Source organism: Miniopterus schreibersii (genome assembly GCF_964146895.1).
Source record: "Miniopterus schreibersii genome assembly, chromosome: 4".
Taxonomy (NCBI): domain Eukaryota; kingdom Metazoa; phylum Chordata; class Mammalia; order Chiroptera; family Miniopteridae; genus Miniopterus; species Miniopterus schreibersii.
This window is the reverse complement of record NC_138105.1, coordinates 25,506,793-25,526,555: the sequence shown is the minus strand read 5'-3', so window position 1 is coordinate 25,526,555 and position 19,763 is coordinate 25,506,793. Positions and strand designations below refer to the sequence as shown.

At 37.5% G+C, this 19,763-nt stretch overlaps 1 protein-coding gene across 4 annotated transcripts in view; it reads right to left on the bottom strand.

The window, feature by feature from the left end:
• RAPGEF6 (Rap guanine nucleotide exchange factor 6) overlaps positions 1–19,763 on the bottom strand; it is a 186,401-nt gene that overhangs the window by 144,940 nt on the left and 21,698 nt on the right. For all 4 annotated transcript variants that reach the window (XM_081136609.1, XM_081136612.1, XM_081136611.1 and 1 more), the window contains exon 4: positions 13,992–14,075. In XM_081136609.1, coding sequence (XP_080992735.1) covers positions 13,992–14,075 — 84 coding nt within the window. The remainder of the gene's footprint in view (positions 1–13,991; positions 14,076–19,763) is intronic.

The window sequence follows — 19,763 nt, the reverse complement described above, 5'->3', positions numbered from 1 at the left end:
ATGAAGGAACTTTTTCAGGGAATGAAAGTCTTCTAAAACTGTACTGCACCGATGTATATACATTTACCAAACTTAAGATGGGTGAATTTTATGGTATGTAAATTATACTCCAATAAAGCAACTAGATAAAGGGCATTTACTAAAAATTTAGAGCTATGATTATACTTGGTGAAAAAAGGAATGCTTCCAACTTCCCCATCCCAACTCCCCCTTTCGACTGAGGACAAGTAAAGGATGTCTGCTCTCACTAGGTCTCTTCAACATTGTACTGTAGGTTCTTCCCAGTTCAATAATGCGGGAAAACAAGAGGTGGGGGTAGGGGGTGAGAGCATTCAGAGAAGGATTTTTTTAAAGGCAAAAGTGTCTATTCACAGATGACATAGAAAATCCTACAGAACTGGTACTAACACATTAATTTAGTGGATATAAGATAAACAAATGCAATACCTCAACACTGAAAACTACAAAACACTGCTGAGAAAAATTAAAGACCTAAATAAAAAGAGTGATACCCCTTTTTCATGGTTCAAGAGTCAATTGTTAAGAAAGACATCAGTATTCCCCAAATTGGTATACAGATTCAGTGCATTCCCAATAAAAATCCTGAGCTTTTTTAAAATTAACAAACTGACTCCAAAATTTATATGGAACTGCAGAGCCTATAATAACCAAAACAATCTGGCAAAGTTGGAGGACGTACACTATCCTATTTTTTGATTCATTATAAACTAGTCATCAGGATAATGTGGTACTGCCACCAGATAGAAAAATAAATTAATGAAAATAGGTAAAGATTTGGGAAATACATGGTCAATTAAAGGTCAAGAAAGATGGGAAAGTAATTCAGAGACAGCAAAGTTAGCTCAACAGATGCTGGAACTGAATATGCATAGATAAAAAGACAAAATTATATCCATATATTATACCATGTGAAAAAAACTAGCTCAAAATAAATAACAGACTTAAATAGTGTGGACCAAAAAGGTGCTCTGTAATAAACCTGATCTAAAGTAACCTCACAGGGTGATATGATCATAAATTCCTAACTGGGCAGGTCATGGTGGGTGGTCATCCCCAGGCCTATAAAGAGGTTTGTGGTAGGCAGACAGACACGAGCAGAGCAAGGGCATTGGGACAGATACAGAAAGTCACCAGGGAGGAAATTCCTGGGTGCCTAGCAAAGGACAATTGTAGGGTGGTACGTCCTTGGCCAGGGTAACCTTTCCTCCCCTTGCATATCACTGGTCATGCGGTTTGTACCCCTTGACCTTTCCTACCTAGAGATAACATCTAAGCCTCAGCTGTATTTCAGCTCCAGGTCCAGAAAAGCAGCAAAACCAGACACACACCTCCATACCTCAGGACCAGCTGCACTGAATAATGACCTCCTGCCCTGGAGCCAACCAATCAGTCGAGACCCAAACCCTGAAAGGACACACCTGGAAAGTTGATGAATATTCTATTAAGATCTGCCCCTGGGACCTCCCCTAAAATCTCCACCCCTAAAAGCCTTAGGACTGAGGACCCGGTGCACTCTTCTAACAATGAGCACTCCTGGGCCTTTCCATTACTTCTCCCCCTCCCCCCAGGGATTTTCCTGGCTTCTAAGCTCCAAGGGCCCTTCCTTTGCCTCTATAACTTGTTTCCTAAGCCCATTTCTTCCATGAATTACTTCTTCTACCTCTGTGATTTTATAAATAAATGTTCTCTTACAGTTTGAGTCTTTCTTGGCTCTGAATTGTTTTTTAGCCAGAACTCAAGTACTCAGGCTGCTGAACCCAGGCACTGGTTTAACACTTGGTGCCATGCATTCCCCCCCCCCCAAATATTCTCGCTGCCTCCAACAGGTTTATCTTTGCAGCAAGCAAGCCCTATCCATTGTTCTTTACAATTAGGTTAACACACCTTTGACATCCCTCTTTTTCAGACCCCTCAGAAGTATACCCACTTCAAGAGAGCAGAAAATCTAGTTATCCTATAATACAATCATTGAGATTTCCCTGCCTTGCTTTCACCCAATTCATGTAATCTTCCTTCATTCCCTCCTTAATTCCAAGTGTATAAAAGAAACTGAAAACTGTCATTCTGGGAAGCATTTCTCTCAGTCTGTTGAGATCTTGTTTCCAGGTATGTCCTCTGGCTAAAAAAAACTCATAAAATTTTTCTACTGATTTTAGATGTTCTTATATTGACACTATAAAACTTCCAGAAAAAATTATAGCAAAAAATTCTATGTGACTTGGGTTAATAAAAGATTTCTTACATACAACAACAAAATCACAGCCCATTAAAGAAAAAAACCCTGGTAAACTGAACTTCAAAATTTCAACTCTTCAAATAACTGACAAACGGAAAACACAAACTAAAGAAGGAGAAAATATTTGCAGGTCACACGTCTGTTAAAGGACTGTATATAGCATACATAAGGAACTTCTGAAACGCAAAAATAAGAAATTAAACAACTCCCCCACACCTCCAACAAATATTTCAAAGATTCAAAGATATACAAGTGACAAACATATGAAAAGATGATTACCATTATTAGTCTTTAGGGAAATGCAAATTTAAACCACCATCATCAGATACTACTACATACCAATTAGTATATATAACTTAAAAAGACTGACCTTACCAAGTGTTGGTAAGGATCTGATGTGGAACAACTGGAACTCTCAGACACTGCTGATGGGAATGTGAAATGGTACAACTTTGGAAAAGAGTATGGCACTTTCTTAAAGGTTAAAACATTCATTTATTACATAACCTAGCCATACCTAGGTATATATCCAAATTAAATGACAGTATACTGTCCACCTTAAGACATAATCCAGACATTCCATTCATATGTATTTACTCTAGAGAAATGAAAGTATATGTCCATATGAAGACTTATACACAAATGTTCATAGCAACACTACTCAAAAATAGTCAAAAACAAAAGACAACCCAAATGCCCATCAGTAGTTGAGTGCTAAACAAATGGTGTATTCATACAAGAGAACACTGTCATAAAAAGGAAAATATTGATAGACATAACAATATAAGCCTCAAAATAATTTTACTGTGTGAGAAGCCAGAAAAAAAAGTACTGTATGCTTCCCCTTATGTGTAAAATTCTAGAAAATGCAAACTAATTTACAGTGAAAAAACAAAATAAAAAAATCAGTGATCTCTGTGGAGGAAATTAGGAAGGATGAGAGAAAAGGTTGGCTTACAAAGGGGCATAATGACATTTTTTGATGTGATGGATATGTTCCATATTTTTAACACCATGGTGGTTTTATGGGTATATATATATTTGCCAAACTTATCAGATTGTATACTTTAAATATGTGTTTACTTTATATCAATTATACCTAAATAAAATTATTTAAAAAAAGATAGGTCCAAGATGGCAGAAGAGTAGGTGAGAGCTACACTCACCTCCTCCCAGGACCAACTTGGAATTACAATTAAAATATAAAGCAATCAACCTGAATAACCAACCAACTGAAGGCTAGCTGAAGAGAAGTCTTATAAGCAAGGATTTACAGAAGAAGCCACATCAAGACTGATAGAAAGGGAGGTGATGCAAAAAGGGCTGGACCTGCTCCTGTGGGTGGAGGTTGAGACTCTGGAGGGTATCTCAAAGGTTCCCTTTGAGGAGCGTGGGGTTTCAACCCCACACCAGGCTTCCGAGCCAAGAGCACCAGAGCTGGGAAGATGCACTCACATAACATCTGGCTGTGAAAATAAGAGGGGATTCTGTGTGCTAGGGAGACACAAAAGTTGGCTAGAGACACAGGTGCCCTCTTAAAGGGCCAGCACACAAAATCTCATTCATAGCCACTCACCCTGGTGGTTTTATGGGTATATATATATTTGCCAAACTTATCAGATTGTATACTTTAAATACGTGTTTACTTTATATCAATTATACCTAAATAAAGTTATTTAAAAAAAGATAGGCTCCAGTGGCGGGAGGGACAACTGGACTCTGTGCAAGGACAGTCTGAGGTTTGTGTTTCTGGGGGAAGAGCTGGGGGGACAGCTGCCAGGATCCACTGTGCTGAATCACTTTACTGCAGAGCAGATACCATCTTTCTTGGGCGGAGCCTGAACCAGGGGAAATGCAATAGCCTAACTCTCTGAACTCCCTGTCACCCCACCCTGCAGAGCTCATAACCTGCTTAGGAGTCAGCTGCCTAGACCAAGGTGTAAAGGTCTGGGCAGATTCAGGGGGTGTCAGTGACTGAGTTTTGTGGGGTTGGGGCGGCATTTCCCCCAATTTTCCCTGGACCTGACAGGTGCCTCCCTCTCATAGGGGATAAGCTACCCCACTCTCCAGGCTCCCAGCAGCCCCAGCCTCTCAACTCTTAGTGGCTTTACCCTGCAGAGGTATGGGCAGAATCCGGAAAGACTGAGTTGTGTAGCTCTGGAACCAAGACATACCCCCCACCTTACTCCAAGTCTGAGTAGCACCTCTTGCTCTCCTGACTGTCAGAGGCCCTGCCTTTCTGAGATCCAGCTCCTGGCAGACTTTGGGACAGATTTGAGTCATGCAGATCTAGGATGGGAAAAACTGTTTCCATGCATGCCCAACCAGAGCAGAGTCTTCCCTTCACATGGCTAAATCATGGTCTGTTAGAACCTGATAAACTCTGCTGGCCTCACCCTGACAACTCCCTGACACCCTGCCCCACAAAGGCAAGTAAGCACCCAGCGGGTGGCAAGGAGACTTGGCATACCTGGGGACATTTGCTGAATGGCCTCAGAACCAGTGATGGCACCAAGTTTGAACCTGTATCCATCTGGTGAACACCACTTGTCACTACCTGGTGACTCACTGAGAACCTATCTCATGCAACTCCAGTACTGCCAGAGGCTCTTTCAGTGACTGAGCCTAACAGACAGGCAGGAAGATAAAGGCAGAAGGAAGCAGATCTCAGGATTCCTTGGCTCTTTTGCTGACTTGCCCCTAGGCCTGGTGCTAATTAAAGCCAACCTTGATGACGGTGTGGTCCTTCCTCCACACACCCAGGCCCAGCAGAGGCAGCCACAAACTGTGGATCATTCTGTAGCTTCAACTGGGTTGCCCAGGGCCAGTCACAGGCAGTGCTTGACAATGACTGGCATCAGTGTCCCCCCTAAGAGGCCCCAGAACCAACACACTCAGTGACCAGCTTTAGACAACATCAAAGCAGGATACAATTAGGTTCACAAGCAACATATCCAAAGGGAGATCACAGCAGGCACCAGACCCTGCTGAGGCAAATTCCACTCTGTGTGGTTGGCATCTGCACAGCAGCTTGTATACTGTGGTCAGGTTGATTCTCACAGTTAGCCAGCCTGAAGACTGAACCCACACACAAACAGGCCAATAGCAATCAAGACTCAATTACAACAGGAGGGCCCACAAAATCCACACAAGGGTAATTCCTGAAGCACCCAGTGTAAGGAGACTGTGCCAAGGGGTTCCACTGGACAGCTACTACATAAGGCCACTCTACCAAGACTGGTAGGCATACCAGATCTACCTAATACATAGAAATAAACACAAAGAGGCCACTAAAATAGGGAGACAAAGAAACGACCCAAATGAAAGAACAAGAGAAATCTCCAGAAATAGAGCTAAATAAAATGAAGGCAAGCAATTTACCAGATATAGAGTTCAAAAGAATGGTTATAAGGATGCTCAAGGAACTTAGTGAAAACTACAAGAAACTTAGTAAGAACTACAACAACATGAAAAAGAACATAGAAACCATAAAAAGAACCAGACAGCAATGACGAATACAGTATTTGAAATACACTATAAGAAATAAACAGGTTAGATGAAGCAGAAGAACGAATTAGAAATTTGGGAGACAAGGCAGCAGAAAATACCCAGAGCAGGAAAAAAAATAATTTAAAAAAACGAGAATAGTTTAATGGTCATTTGGGAAGCACATGAAGTGAACCAACATCCGTATCATAGGGATGCCAGAAGGAGAAGAGAGATCAAGGGATCAAGAACCTATTTGAAGAAATGATGACTGAAAACATCATTAACCTGGTAAAGGAAAAGGACATACAAGTCCAGGAAGCACACAGTCCCAAACAAGATGAACCCAAAGAGGCCCACAGCAAGAAACATCAAAATTAAAATGGGCAAAGTTTAAAGACAAAGAGAATCTTAAAAGTAGCAAGAAAAAGACAGTTACCTACAAGGGAGCTCCCATAAGACTGTCATTTGATTTCTCTACAGAAACATTTCGGGCCAGGAGGACTGGCATGAAATATTCTAAGTGATAAAGAGCAACAACCTATAACCAAGACAACTTTAGCCGGCAAGACTATCATTTAAAATTGAAGGAGAAATAAAGAGCTTCTCAGACAAGAAAAAGCTAAAGGAGTTTGTTACTTTCAAACCAGTATTACAAGAAATGTTACATGGCCTGTTTTAAGAAGGGAAAAAAACAGAGGAACATAGTTACAAGAATAAAATGGTAATAAATACGTACCTACCAATAATCACTTTAAGTGTCGATGGCTTAAATGCTTCAATCAAAAGACATAGGGTCGCTGAATGGATAAGAAAACAAGACCCACATATACGCTGTCTACAAGAGGTCAACATCAGAATGAAAGATACAAACAGACTAAAAGTAAAGAGATGGAAAAAGGTATTTCATGAAAATGGAAGAGAAAAAAATCTGAAAAACACACAAAGACATGAAGGCTAAATAACATGTTACTAAACAATGAATGGGTTAACAAATCAAGGAAGACATCAAAAGATGCCTTGAAACAAATGAAAATGAGAACACAACAACCCAAAATCTATGGGACGCAGCAAAAGCAGTCCTAAGAAGGAAATTCATAGCATTACAGGCCTAACTCAAGAAACAAGAAAAATCTCAATCAATCTAAGTTTACACTTAAATGAACTAGAAAAAGAACTACAAACAAAGCCCAAAGTGAGGAGGAAATAATAAACATCAGAGCAGAAATAAACTTGAGTCTAAAAACAATGCAAAAGATCAATGAAACCAAGTCCTTTGAAAAGATAAATGAGACTGACAAACCTTTAACCAGACTCATCAAGAAAAAAAGAGGACCCAAATAAATAAAATCAGAAATGAAAGAGGAGAGGTAACTGACTCCACAGAAACACAAGGGATTATAAGAAAGAATTACGAACAACTATATGGCAATGAATTAGACAATCTGGACTAAATAGATACATTCCTAGACTATTATCTGTAAGTAGGCTATCCATTTTTGTGGATTACCCCTAGAGATTTGAGCTGCTGCACTGTTTTCCTCAAAATCCCCTAGCAATATAATATATTGTCTCTCTTTTTTAATAGTCATTTTATATTCATCCTCTATGGGATGGCAGAAATTAAACCAAACAAATCTAAAAGAAAAAAAGATAGTTAAGAAAATAAAAATGCAAGCCAAATAATGACATGAAATGTGTGCAATATCTGTCCTGTCAAGTTGCATCATTAATGTATTAAAGATCTCTGCAAAATAATAAAGAAAAAACTCAAGTTTGAAACAGGCAAAAAGAAAACTTAAACAGATACTTCACAAAGAACACAGAGGAAGCAATGGCGAATAAACACAAGGAAAAGTGATCAATATCATTATTCATCAGGAAAATAAGAATTAAAACCACTTCATAGTGACTAGAATAGCTAAACAGTCTGACACCACCACATGATGTTGACTACATAGAAACAGAACTCTTATACATCGCTGGCGGGCATCTAAAATAGTACAACCACTGTGGAACACAGTTTAGCAATTTCTCATAAATAGTTTCTCTATTAAACTTCAAGATACATTATTGAAGGGGTTCAGAATGAGTTTCCAAAATGTGCCACTTTTGCATGTGAATTATTCTGAGCTGAAGAAAATTGAGATCCAGCAGACTCAATAAAATTTTACCTCTTCCTTAATTACTAAAAGAATTTAGATAGGGTGCCTGGCCCAGAAAAAGATCTATTACTAGAAATAACTTTTTATCTGAATAATTTATCTGTATGGTAGGACAAACATCTAATTACTAAACATCTGTCTGTATTATCCTGTGAATTACTCTTCTCTCCTTTGAAGCCACAGGCCCCTATCCCATTCCTTAGCTCAGGTAGCATATACACTTCAACTGCCCTTTGTGGGGCCCCTGTACATATGTAATTAAATTTGTTTTTTCCTCATAATCTGTCTTATATTACTTTGATTATTAAACCAGCCAAAGAACCTAGAAGGTAGAAGGAAATTTTTCCCTCCCTTACATTATAAAGCTACAGTGTAGTATTCAAGCAAAGATAGACAAAATCTAATAGAATAGGAGCCCAGAAACAGGCACACAAATATATGGTTATTTGATTTATAAAAATGGCGATATTGAGTGAAAGTCGGAAAAGAACATGTTAGAAATCCATATGAAAAACCTTGCAACATTATATCATACTCAAAATTCAATTCTAAGTAAACTAAAGATCTAGATGTTGAAGGAAAACAGGAAAAGTTCTAGAAAGTAATAAAGGAAAATATCCTCAGGTACAGAAATATTTAAGCAAAGAAGACACAAAGGAAAAGACTAAACAGCTGTATATTAAAGAACCTGTGTTCATGAGAATAAATAATACAAGGCAGAGAGTGGGATAAAGATATATGCAGCAAAAAATAACCAATCAAGGATTCTCATTCAGAATATATACAAAGAATTACAGCATCTCAACAAAAAACAATGCATTAGAAAAATGGAGAACTTTAAGAAGCATTTTACAAAAGAGGTTAATCAAATATTCACTCATCAGCAACGAATAATATGCAAATCAAAATTATGAGACATATATTCTCCACAGAGTAACTGAAATTAAGCCGTCAAAAATATTAAAAATACAAAGATGACATTACTATGTGTTGGTGAGGATGTGAAACAAAAGGAATTCGCATGCACTGCTGGTGGGTGTGTGAACTGGTACACATCCACATTGGGACACAACTTGCAAATGAACAATTAAAGCTGAATATCGGCACATCCTATAAGCCAACAATTCTCTCTTAGGTATACTGTACAGAAATGTATGCACATGTGGATCAAATGTACAAGAATATTCATAGCTACTTTACTTATAATAGCCCTCAACAACACAAACAATAAAATGATAATCAATAAGAATGAATTAACTAGACCTACCTACGACAATACAGATGAATCTCATACACACAGCACTGGGCCAAAGAAGCCATACACAAAAGAATACTGTATGATTATATTCATATTAAGTTCAAAAGTAAACAAAACCAAACTAAAATGTTAGGTGTGCATATCCTAAGGCTAAAAATCTACAGATAGTCAAGACTAATCAAAATATAGGAAAGTGATGGTCTTTGGGGAGGAGAGCTGATTTGAGAAAAGACATGAAGGCTGCTTCCACAATGCTGACAATATTAATTTCTCGATCTCAGTAGTGACTAGGCAAACGTTCAACTTACAGTAACTCACAGTAACTCATTAACATGTACATTTAGCCCGGCTGGGCGTGGCTCAGCGGTTGAGCGTCGACCTTGGATCCAGGCCATCAGGGTTCGATTCCTGGTCAGGGCACATGCCCGGGTTGAGGGCTCGATCAATGACTCTCTCATCATTGATGTTTCTATCTCTCTCTCTCTCCCTCTCCCTTCCTCTCTCTGAAATCAATAAAGATATATTAAAAAAAAAACATGTACATTTAGGTTATCTGCACTTTACCCACATACTTCAAAATAAACAAGTTGAAACCACAGAGCAATGTTGCTATATGGGTCAGAAATAGAAAAAATAAGTATATGTACTGGATTTTGTTCGCATATGTATTAGACTAGAAAGACATGCAAAAAATATTAATAAAAATGGTTAGTTATCTATGCAAATTAGTTTAATGGTGTGGGTGACAATAAAAGTGGGAATAATACTTCTTAAAATACTTGTTACACTTTTTTGACTTTTGAATAGTACAAATTTATTACTTTGTCAAAAGAATTCTGTCTTTAGAAAATGGACAATGCTATTTAAAGGTGAAAACCCTTCTGTACCCCAATGACTAGCAGAATGCCTGACACATACAGGCACCTCAATAAATGTCTTCTAAATGAATTAATGCCTCAGTGCTTGAGAAATTCAACTGAAATGCTGGTTCCCTCCTTCTTTGCATACCTAATCCTGCTTACCTGTAGAATCCACTGCCAAAACTGCCTCCCCCCGAAAGTTTTTCTTTCAAAGTCACACAACACATAGGCTCTTTTTATTTTTTTAAAAATATATCATTACTGATTTCAGAGAGAGGGAGGGAGAGACAGAGTTGAAACAACAATGATGAAAGCGTCGTCATTGATCGGCTGCCTCCTGCAAGCCCAACTGGGGATTGAGCACCAGTGCCCTGACCAGGACTCAAATCGCAATCTCCTGAACCACACCTAGCCAGGCACACAGGCACTTTTTAAACAAAGCAGTCATCCAAATCCAAGGTAAGGCCGTGTGTTTTTGTCTCAATGCCCATGTCTTATATAGAGATGACAATCAATGCTTATTTCCTGCATAAATACATGTGTTCAATTTTATTTAAAAAGCACACGTAATGCTATCCTTATTTTCTTGAACTAAATGAGATTTTACTGTGACAACTAAAAAATGAACGCAAATCTGGAAAAAGACTAAATTCATTTCAAAAGAAAGATATTTAAATTTCAGTCTTGATTTATTACATTACTTTTGTCCTTTGCTTATAGTAAATTGTAAAATCTATATTACTGGTTTAAATTACATATAAAATTTCATTATAAAATAAAGGGGTGTATTTAGATGCTTTATTAAAATATATGCCAACTAGAGTTTAGGAGATAAGCCCCATAAAAATTCAAGGGCCTGACCCATCAGCAAAGTTTCTGAGAGTTCCATAATTTGGGGCATGACAGACTATCTCCTCCAAGTTGATTAGGTACCATCACCACAAAAAGAGAGACACAATACTTGGTTATTAATTTATTTTTTGAGAAGTATTATATTTTGAGCATGCTACTTTGACCCATCTTTAGAGTTGCCCACAAAACTGCCTGCAGTTTAAAATGCAGTATAAGTCACTGTACCACTGGGCTTTATGATTCAGCGATAACTTTAGTGTCCACGGCAAATAGGGATGCTCTATGGAGCTTCTCACAAGCACTAACATGTCAATAACAGTGCAGTCCTAATGCCTTCTAAAATAACTATAGCAGGTCCTCAAATAACGTAATTTCATTCAGCATCATTTCATTATAACGCTGATGAGGAAAAGAAAGAACTGATTCCTGGCAGGAGCCAGTGTGTGTGTGGAGTTTGCATGTTTTCCCCAGGTACTCCAGCTTCCTTCCATATCCCAAAAATGTGCATGTATATTAGATTAGTTAGCATGTCTATACTGCTCCAGCCTGAGTGTGTGTGATGGAAGGGTGGGTTTCCGCCTAGTTTCCTGAGCTACCAGGATAGGCTCTGGTCACCTGTGACCCTGAACTGATATAAATGGGTTAGAAAATAATTATCGTATTTATTTTCATTAATCTTTCTTTTTTCTTTTTTACTCCTCATCTGAGGATGTTTTTTCCATTGCTTTTCAGAGAGAGTGGAAGGGAGAGAGTGTGTAAGGGGGAGAGAGGGTAAAGAGAGAGGAGGGGGAAAGAGAGAAACATTGATGTGAGAGAGACACATTGATTGGTTGCCTTCTGCACATGCTCCAACAGGGGCAGGAGATTGAGCCTGCAACCAAGGTAGGTGCCCTTGGCCAGAATCGAACCTAGGTCCCTTCAGTCCGAGGGTGGACGCTCTAACCACTGAGCAAACCGGCTAGGGCAATCTTTCTTAAATGTATGTATTGCTCACATATATGCCAATGTTTAATATTAGAAGTGATCTGGGTCTTTATTTAGACTGAAATTTTTGTGACCAGAAATATGCCAGAAAAACTTAATTCCTGTTTATATCAATCAGCCTATGGTAAAACTGGTTTTGTTATAAGTTGTTTCACTTAAAGTCAGTTTCCAAAAACCTATCTACAACATTAAGTGAGTACTTACTATATTCTCCTTTTGAGAAGCAACTTCTGGCTTGATACTGGGCTTTAGGAGAGAATGAATGCTTAATCATGCATGAGGTATTTTACCCAGGTCTAGAATAACTTGCATGAGCAAGTGACTCAGACTCATTCAACACCAACTCCTGTTGCACTGCCCTCTTCCTCAACCTGTGCCTATGTCCACCTGAGGAGTTCCTTGTGACCAGTTGACTAAGGAAGAAAAAACTTGAGCCTGTTTTACAGATGTGTCTGCACATGCTGGTACCACTCAAAAGTGGACAGCCCCACTCAGAGGTAACCCTGAATGAAGGTGGTGAAGGAAAATCCTCCTAGGGAACAGAACTTAAAGCAGTACATCAGGCTGTCCATTTTGTCTAAATTGCAAGATGGTCAAAGTTATGGATCTAAACAGATTCACGGGCAATTACTAATGGTTTAGTTGAACGGTCAGGGAATTTGAAGGAACAGGATTAGAAGACTAGTAACAAAGAAGTCTAGGAAGAGGTATGTAGAAGCTCTTTCAGCATGGGCTTTGAAGGTATCTGTGCCCACATATGAATGCCCAAAGGGTATCCATTGTAAAGGTGGCCTTTAATAATCAGGTAAACAAAATGACATGCTCTTTGGGTGTCAATCAAGCTCTTTCCCCAGACACCCCATTGCTTGTTCAGAGTCTATGAATGAAGTGGCCATAGTGGCCAAGGTGGAGAATGCATAGCCTCAATGCTACTGCTACTGCTGGGTACCTACTCTGCCAATAGCAGCGACCAACACTGAGTCTCTGATATTGCACCATTCCTTAAATAACCAAGACCTACTAAGTAATTTTACAAATTTTTTTTGTAAAAACAGTCAACAATGTTTTATTCTAACTAGTCAAGAAACAAAGACTTCATTTAACCAAAGGCCAATGATGGAGTGTTTCATGACTCAAGATATGACTTTAAAAATGGCATTAAAACTAAGATGTCCCATATTATCTACTGAATAAACTGTACCTTGATATTTAAAATTTAATACATTAATTTAGCTGTAATAAAAGTCTTACTTTTTTAAATACAAAAAAATCTCAACATTATTGGGAAAATGTCACTAAAAATTACATTTTTATGTCATCAAACTATAATTTGAGGGCCTACAATCTTAAGAATTGCTGTCAGAACAAATTCACCAAGAATAATACAATAGACCTTCTTGATAATTAACAATTACTTATTAACAGTCAGGGACTGTTCTACAAGTTTTACTATATATCAACTCATTTCCTCAAAACTGGCCTATGAAATAGATTCTATTGTTGTCCTCATTTTACAAATGGAGAAACTGAGGCACAAAGGGATTAAGTAAGTTGCCCAAGAAGTAGCAGAGCACAGACATGAACTCAGGCAATCTGGCCCTAGCGTGTCAACTTCTATAAATTTCTGTTGAGAGCTTTGAGTAGTACCTTGCCAAAATCTCTTAAGACTCTTAAGCAGGTACTATTATTATCCTCATTTTAGTGAAGAAATGAAAATTTGTCCAAAGTCAGACCACTAATAAGTGATAAAATCAGGATTATATCTAGTTTGCCTTTCTCTAAAAACCAATTTCATAACTATTAACATATAGTGCCTCTCTCTACAACCATTAATAGCAACAAATCTAGAGACCATCTGATAAATCATATCAAACTTCAAATAAAACTAACGATCAAACAGGAGTAAGATATATGTCATGGTGTAAGCTTAAAGATTACAGAAATATGAAATATCAGTTGATTTCTGCCAAGTATTTCCAATTACCAACAAGCAAAGACATTTATAAAATGTATCCCCTACTGAGAGAAAATACACATCCTATGTAAAGTAGTTTAACATAAGAGATAAATAAATAAATATAATGTTAACTTTGCCTGCCACATGTACTAAGCAGCAAATGTAAACATACCTGCAAGGAGGCAAGACCATGGAGTCTTTCATAAGCACAGATCCAGAAAGCAGGATGTACCAACATCTGGCAATAGTTTCTGAACTGTTTAAATAAATAAGGAAATAAATGAGTAAATAAATACATACATTCACATGTATATGGATTTTCAATACATAATATACAACATGAAATGTATTCTAATATTGAAAATCATTACAAATTGAGACCATGTTCACATGTGAAAAACTATAATCACTATCTTAAGATAAACTTCAGAAGTACATTTTTATTAGCTTTATCTTATTAATTACATCAAGTTCACGTTCTTTATTTTTTTGTATTAGATCATCACATCTGATGAAGACTAATTTAAATATTGTACTATATCTGTGTATTAGAAATTCTAGTTCTGATAACTTTTATGTATATTGAAGACAATATTCTTTGGAATTCATAAATTTATCAATGTTTCATCTTTACTTTCAACTAAATTTGGATAATAATCTACTTATTTCTTTTCGATGTTATTCTGAAAGATATAAAAATTTCTACTCAATCTCACATTTTATATGTTTGAGGAATAAAATAAAAGAATATCAGATGACTTAAGTCCATCAGCATTTTAGTTGTTAAATCTCCAGTAAAAATCCAGAATCTTGTTAGATGTTAGTTTATAATCTAAACTAATCTTTCTCTCAAATATCTTTACTTACCATACCTAAAGCTTCAATCAATTTTAATATGGAGATTCTAATATCTATAAAACAAATCTTTACTCTGAGCTGAAGAACTTTATGTGTGTGTGTGTGTGTACATATATCTATATCTATTTATCTATCTATACATATATATATGGCTGTTTACCTGACATGTCATCTTGTATATCTAACAGAAAACTCAAACTCAAGTTCGAAATCTACCTATCATTTTCTTCAAGCTTGGATCTTTTCTAGTATTCTATGTCCTCAATATAGTACTATCATCCATCCAGAAACACAGGACTCCAAACCATTCTACACAGCGCCCAGGATAAGCTTTCTGGGTCAATCCTAATTGCTTACCAAGAGAAAGAAAAATTGTCAACTTTCAGTGGGTACTTTAAAGTACTTTATATCCCTTCCTTCCTTCACCCAGGGAAGATGCAAATGCCTACAAAATTCCTACTTAAGGTTCTTTATTTAGAAATCCCACTTCCTTATTCTTTTGAAATATGACTTTTATAAAATCAAGAAGGAATAAAATCAATAAAGGAAAAATTTGTCCAAAATTAAGACGGAAGAAAGTTATGACTGGATGCCATGACAAACATCCAATTTTTATCTCACTTGGCTGAAGAAGTCACAAAGTTGTCAGTAAATTCCAGTATTAATGCAGGAAAAATCCCCAAGTTCACATCTACCATCAAGAGAGCCATGCTGGCCCTAATCGGCTTTTCTCAATGGTTAGAGCGTTGGCCACAGACTGAAGGGTCCAGGGTTCGATTCTGGCCAAGGGCACGTATCTCAGTTGCAGGTTTGTTTCCTGGCCCTGGTTGGGGCGCGTGTGGAGAGGCAACCAACCGATGTTTCTCTCTGTCTCTCTCTCCCTTCCAGTATCTCTGAAAAAGCAAGGGAAAAAATATCCTTGGGTGAGGATTAAAAAAAAGAGAGCGAGCCATGCTGGCCCTGGCCATTTTGGCTCAGAGGTGAGTCAGCCAGCCTGTGGACCCAAGGGTCTCAGATTCAATTACTGGTTAAGGGCACATATGTCAGTTGCAGGTTTAATTCTGGGCCCTGGCTGGGGTGCGTGCAGTAGGCAACCAACAGATTTGTCTCTCTCATCGATATTTTTCTCTCTCTCTCTCTTCCTCCCCCCACCCTGCCCTCCCTTCCATTCTCTCTGAAAATCAATGGGGGGAAAAAAATCCTTGGGTGAGGATTAAAAAAAAAGGAGAGAGCCTTGCTGGTTGGAACTTTGTCCTGTACACCAAAAACATTGTGCGCTCGATTCCGGTGGGTACATATGGGAGGTAACCGAATGATATTTCTCTCTCACAATGATGTTCCCTTCTCTCTAAAAATATCAATAAAAACATATCCTCAGGTGAGGATTTTAAAAAAACCAAAAAAACAGAACAAGCAATACAAGTTTCTGAAGGGAAAAAAAAAGGAGCCATGCCAGCTTATGAATCAGAAACAGTTCAGATCTTGCAAAGCACTCCACTCTCAGAACATGGTTCACAATATAGCTGGTAAGTAAACACAGGAAAGTGAAACACTTTACTCTTTAAGGTGAGGCCCTATTATCTCCTTTCTCTTTGGCAAGCAAATGAATCCAAGATTAATCTACCCCAGAGAAGAGAGGCATACTTAATCTTGTCAGATTTTACTCCTTCAAAGGCTTCATGATGCTCCTAAAATAAATACCAAAAACTCTTAGGGTGGCCTCAACCTGCCACTCCAGGCTCTTCTCTTGCTGTGTCTTCTTTTTCCAGCTTTCATGTTTTTTTAAATGTTTTTATATTTTAAATCCTCTCCCAAGGATATATTTTTTAATTGATTTTAGAGAGAGAGGAAAGGGGAGAGAGGGAGAGAGAGAAACATCGATCAGTTGGCCTCCTGTACATGCCCCGACCAGGGATTGGACCCACAACCTAGGTATGTGCCCTGACCGGAAATTGAACCCTCAATCTTTTGGTGTATGGGATGACACTCCAAACAACTGAGCCACCTGGCCAGGGCTTATTTTATTTTTCAATTACAGTATGCGTTGAACACTTTTTTGTATTAGTTTTAGGTGTACAGCAGAACGAGTAGACATTCATATAAGTTACAAAGTATTCCCTCTAATAATTCAAGCATTCACTTGGCACCATAAATAGTTATTACAATACTATTAACTATATTTCCTATGCTTTACCTTACAGACCTATGCCTATTTTGTAACTACCAATTCTGAACATGCTGGTTTTAAAAGAATTGTGCAAACATCAACACAATCCAGTTTTAGAACATTTCTATCACCACAAAGAGACCTCTTATGCCTTTTTTACAGTCAATCCCTCCCTGAGGGTAACCAATAATCTGCTCTGTCTCTATAGATAAATTTCTCTTACCTGGACAGTTCATATAAATGGAATCTTATAATGTGTGGTGTTCTAACTTGCTTCTCCCTCTTAGCATAACGTTTTGAAGTCTGTCCTTGCTGCAGTATGTGTAAGTACTTTATCCTTTTTTATTGCCAAATACTATTTCACTATATGGCTATATGGATTTCTATTTATCCATTCATTGCAGTTTGTTTTCAGTTTGAGGCTAGTACAAATAGTGCTACTAAAAGCATTTGTGTACAATCTCTGTATGAAAATTTGTTTTCACTTCCGTTGGATAAATATGTAAAAGTGGAATTACTGGTTCATATGTCAAAAATTGTTTAACTTTTTAAGAACCCACCGAACTGTTTCCTAGAGTGGCCATACCATTCTTCATCCTTACCACCAATATATGAGGATTCCAGGTGTTACCATATCCTCGCCAACACTCATTACTGTCTACCTTTTTTACTGTAGATATAGGTATAGAGTGATATCTCATTAATTACTGTATATGGTGTAAGGTACCTTTTTGACTGTTTCAATTTAATGGGTACCCATTTCTACTGTAGCTATTCCAATGTGTAAAAAGTGATACCTCATTAATTATTTTATATGGTTTAAGGGTCCAAATTAATTTTCTGCATGTAAAAACTCAATTAACCAAGCATTACTTGTTGAAAAAACAATGTTTTCTCCACTGAAATGCTTTAGCACCCTCATAAAAAATAAAGCTGTACACTGGATATTCCTTTTTCAACCTCAGTAATTTTATATGCACATTGTGCACAGAGCTTAGCTACAGGTCATTTGTAACTAACAAAACTATTCATAAATATAAGGGTTTATTTCTGGGCTCTCAATTCTGTTCCAATGATCTATATAGCTATACTTTTCCTTGACAGTACTGAAATATGTATAGCTATTCTAATTAACTCTCTTCTCCTCCACTACATGATACTCAATAAGGACAAATACTTTGTCTTCCTACCATTCTATACTAGAATAAGCATAATGTATAGCAGACAAATATTTAATAATAAATGAATGGATCGACAAACGAATGAATGTAGCTATTAAAACCCATATGAATCATGTAAATAGTTTAGAAATAAAGATAAATGCAATGTGCAGGTAATGAAACATGAAAGTCAATACCATTCCTATATACCAGTGGAATCTACATAAGAGGTCACTATCACCAAAACTTTCAGAAAAAAAAAAATCTTCATAATCTTGAGGAAGGAATAGACTTTGTTTTTTAACTAGACATGGGAGCACTAATGATATAGGAAAAAATTGAGAAAGTTAGGAATTTCTCTTCTAAAGATGCCATTAATAAAGTGAAAAGGAAAGCCACGCAGTGGGAGAAGATATATGCAACACAAGTTTCCAACAAAGAACTTGAATAAAGAATTCAGAAAGAAGTTCTACATATTTATAGAAATAAGACATACGACCCAATTTAAAAATGGTAAAACGTGAATTGGAATTTCAAGAAAGAGCTATACAAATAGCCTATAAAAATATGAAAATCATTCATCATCATTAGTAAGCAGGGAAATGTAAAATAAAATCACAATGAGGTAACAAAATGAAATGTACATGTTAGATTCTAACGTTAGAATCTCCTAAATATGAGCTTGTGCAGTCCAGTAATTCTATTTCTAAGACTATGACCAACAGGAATGAGTTAAAAAGGGCACAAAAAGACATGAACAAGCCCTAGCTGGTTTAGCTCCATGGTTAGAACATTGGCATGCAGACTAAAGGGTCCCAGGTTAAATTCCAGCCAAGGACAGGTACTTGGGTTGCAGGCTCAATCCCTGGCCCCAGTTGGGGCACATGTGTGGAGGCAACCAATCGATGTGTCCCTCTCATATCGGTGTTTCTCTCGGTCTCTCTCTCTCTCTTTCTCTCCCCCTCTTTCTCCCTTCCACTCTCTGAAAAGCAATGGAAAAAGTATTCTTGGGTGAGGATTTAAAAAAAAAAAAAAGGACATGAATAAAATGTTCAAAGAAACTATTATTTACAATAGTAAAAAACTGGTAACAACCTAAATATATATTAACAGGATAAACAATTGTGTTATTTTCACACAGCTGTATATGGTAAAGCAGTAAAAAAGAATGAGTGCAGCCCTGGCCAGTGTGGCTCAGGTCAGAGCATCAGCCCACAAGCCAAGGGGTCATGGGTTCGATCCCCACCCTTGTAGGGGCAAGTGAGGGTGGCTGCCAATTTATGTGAGACAGATTGATGTTTCTCTCTCTCTCTACCCCTCACTCCCCACCTTCCACTCTCTCTAAAAATCTATGGAGAAAACATCCTCACGTGAGGATTAACAAAAGAAAAAGAATGAATGCAAAAACACAGAAGAATTTCAGACATTTGTGAAGTAAAAAAAAGCCTTACCAAAGATTTTATCCGTATGACATTCAAAGAGAGGTAAAACTAATCTATAGTGATAGAAGGAAGAAGGAGATTACCTTTCCAAAAAAACTGACTAGAACCTTCCAGAGAACTAACATATTCTGTATATTCACATGGGTAGGAATTACACAGGTGTATATATTTACTAACCATTATCACACTGTACACCTTTTGTGCACTCTATGCTTTTTTTTTTAATATGTTATTTATTGATTTCAGAGAGAGGAAGGGAGAGGGAAAGAGAGACAGAAACATCAATGAGAGAGTGTCATTGATTGGCTGCCTCCTGC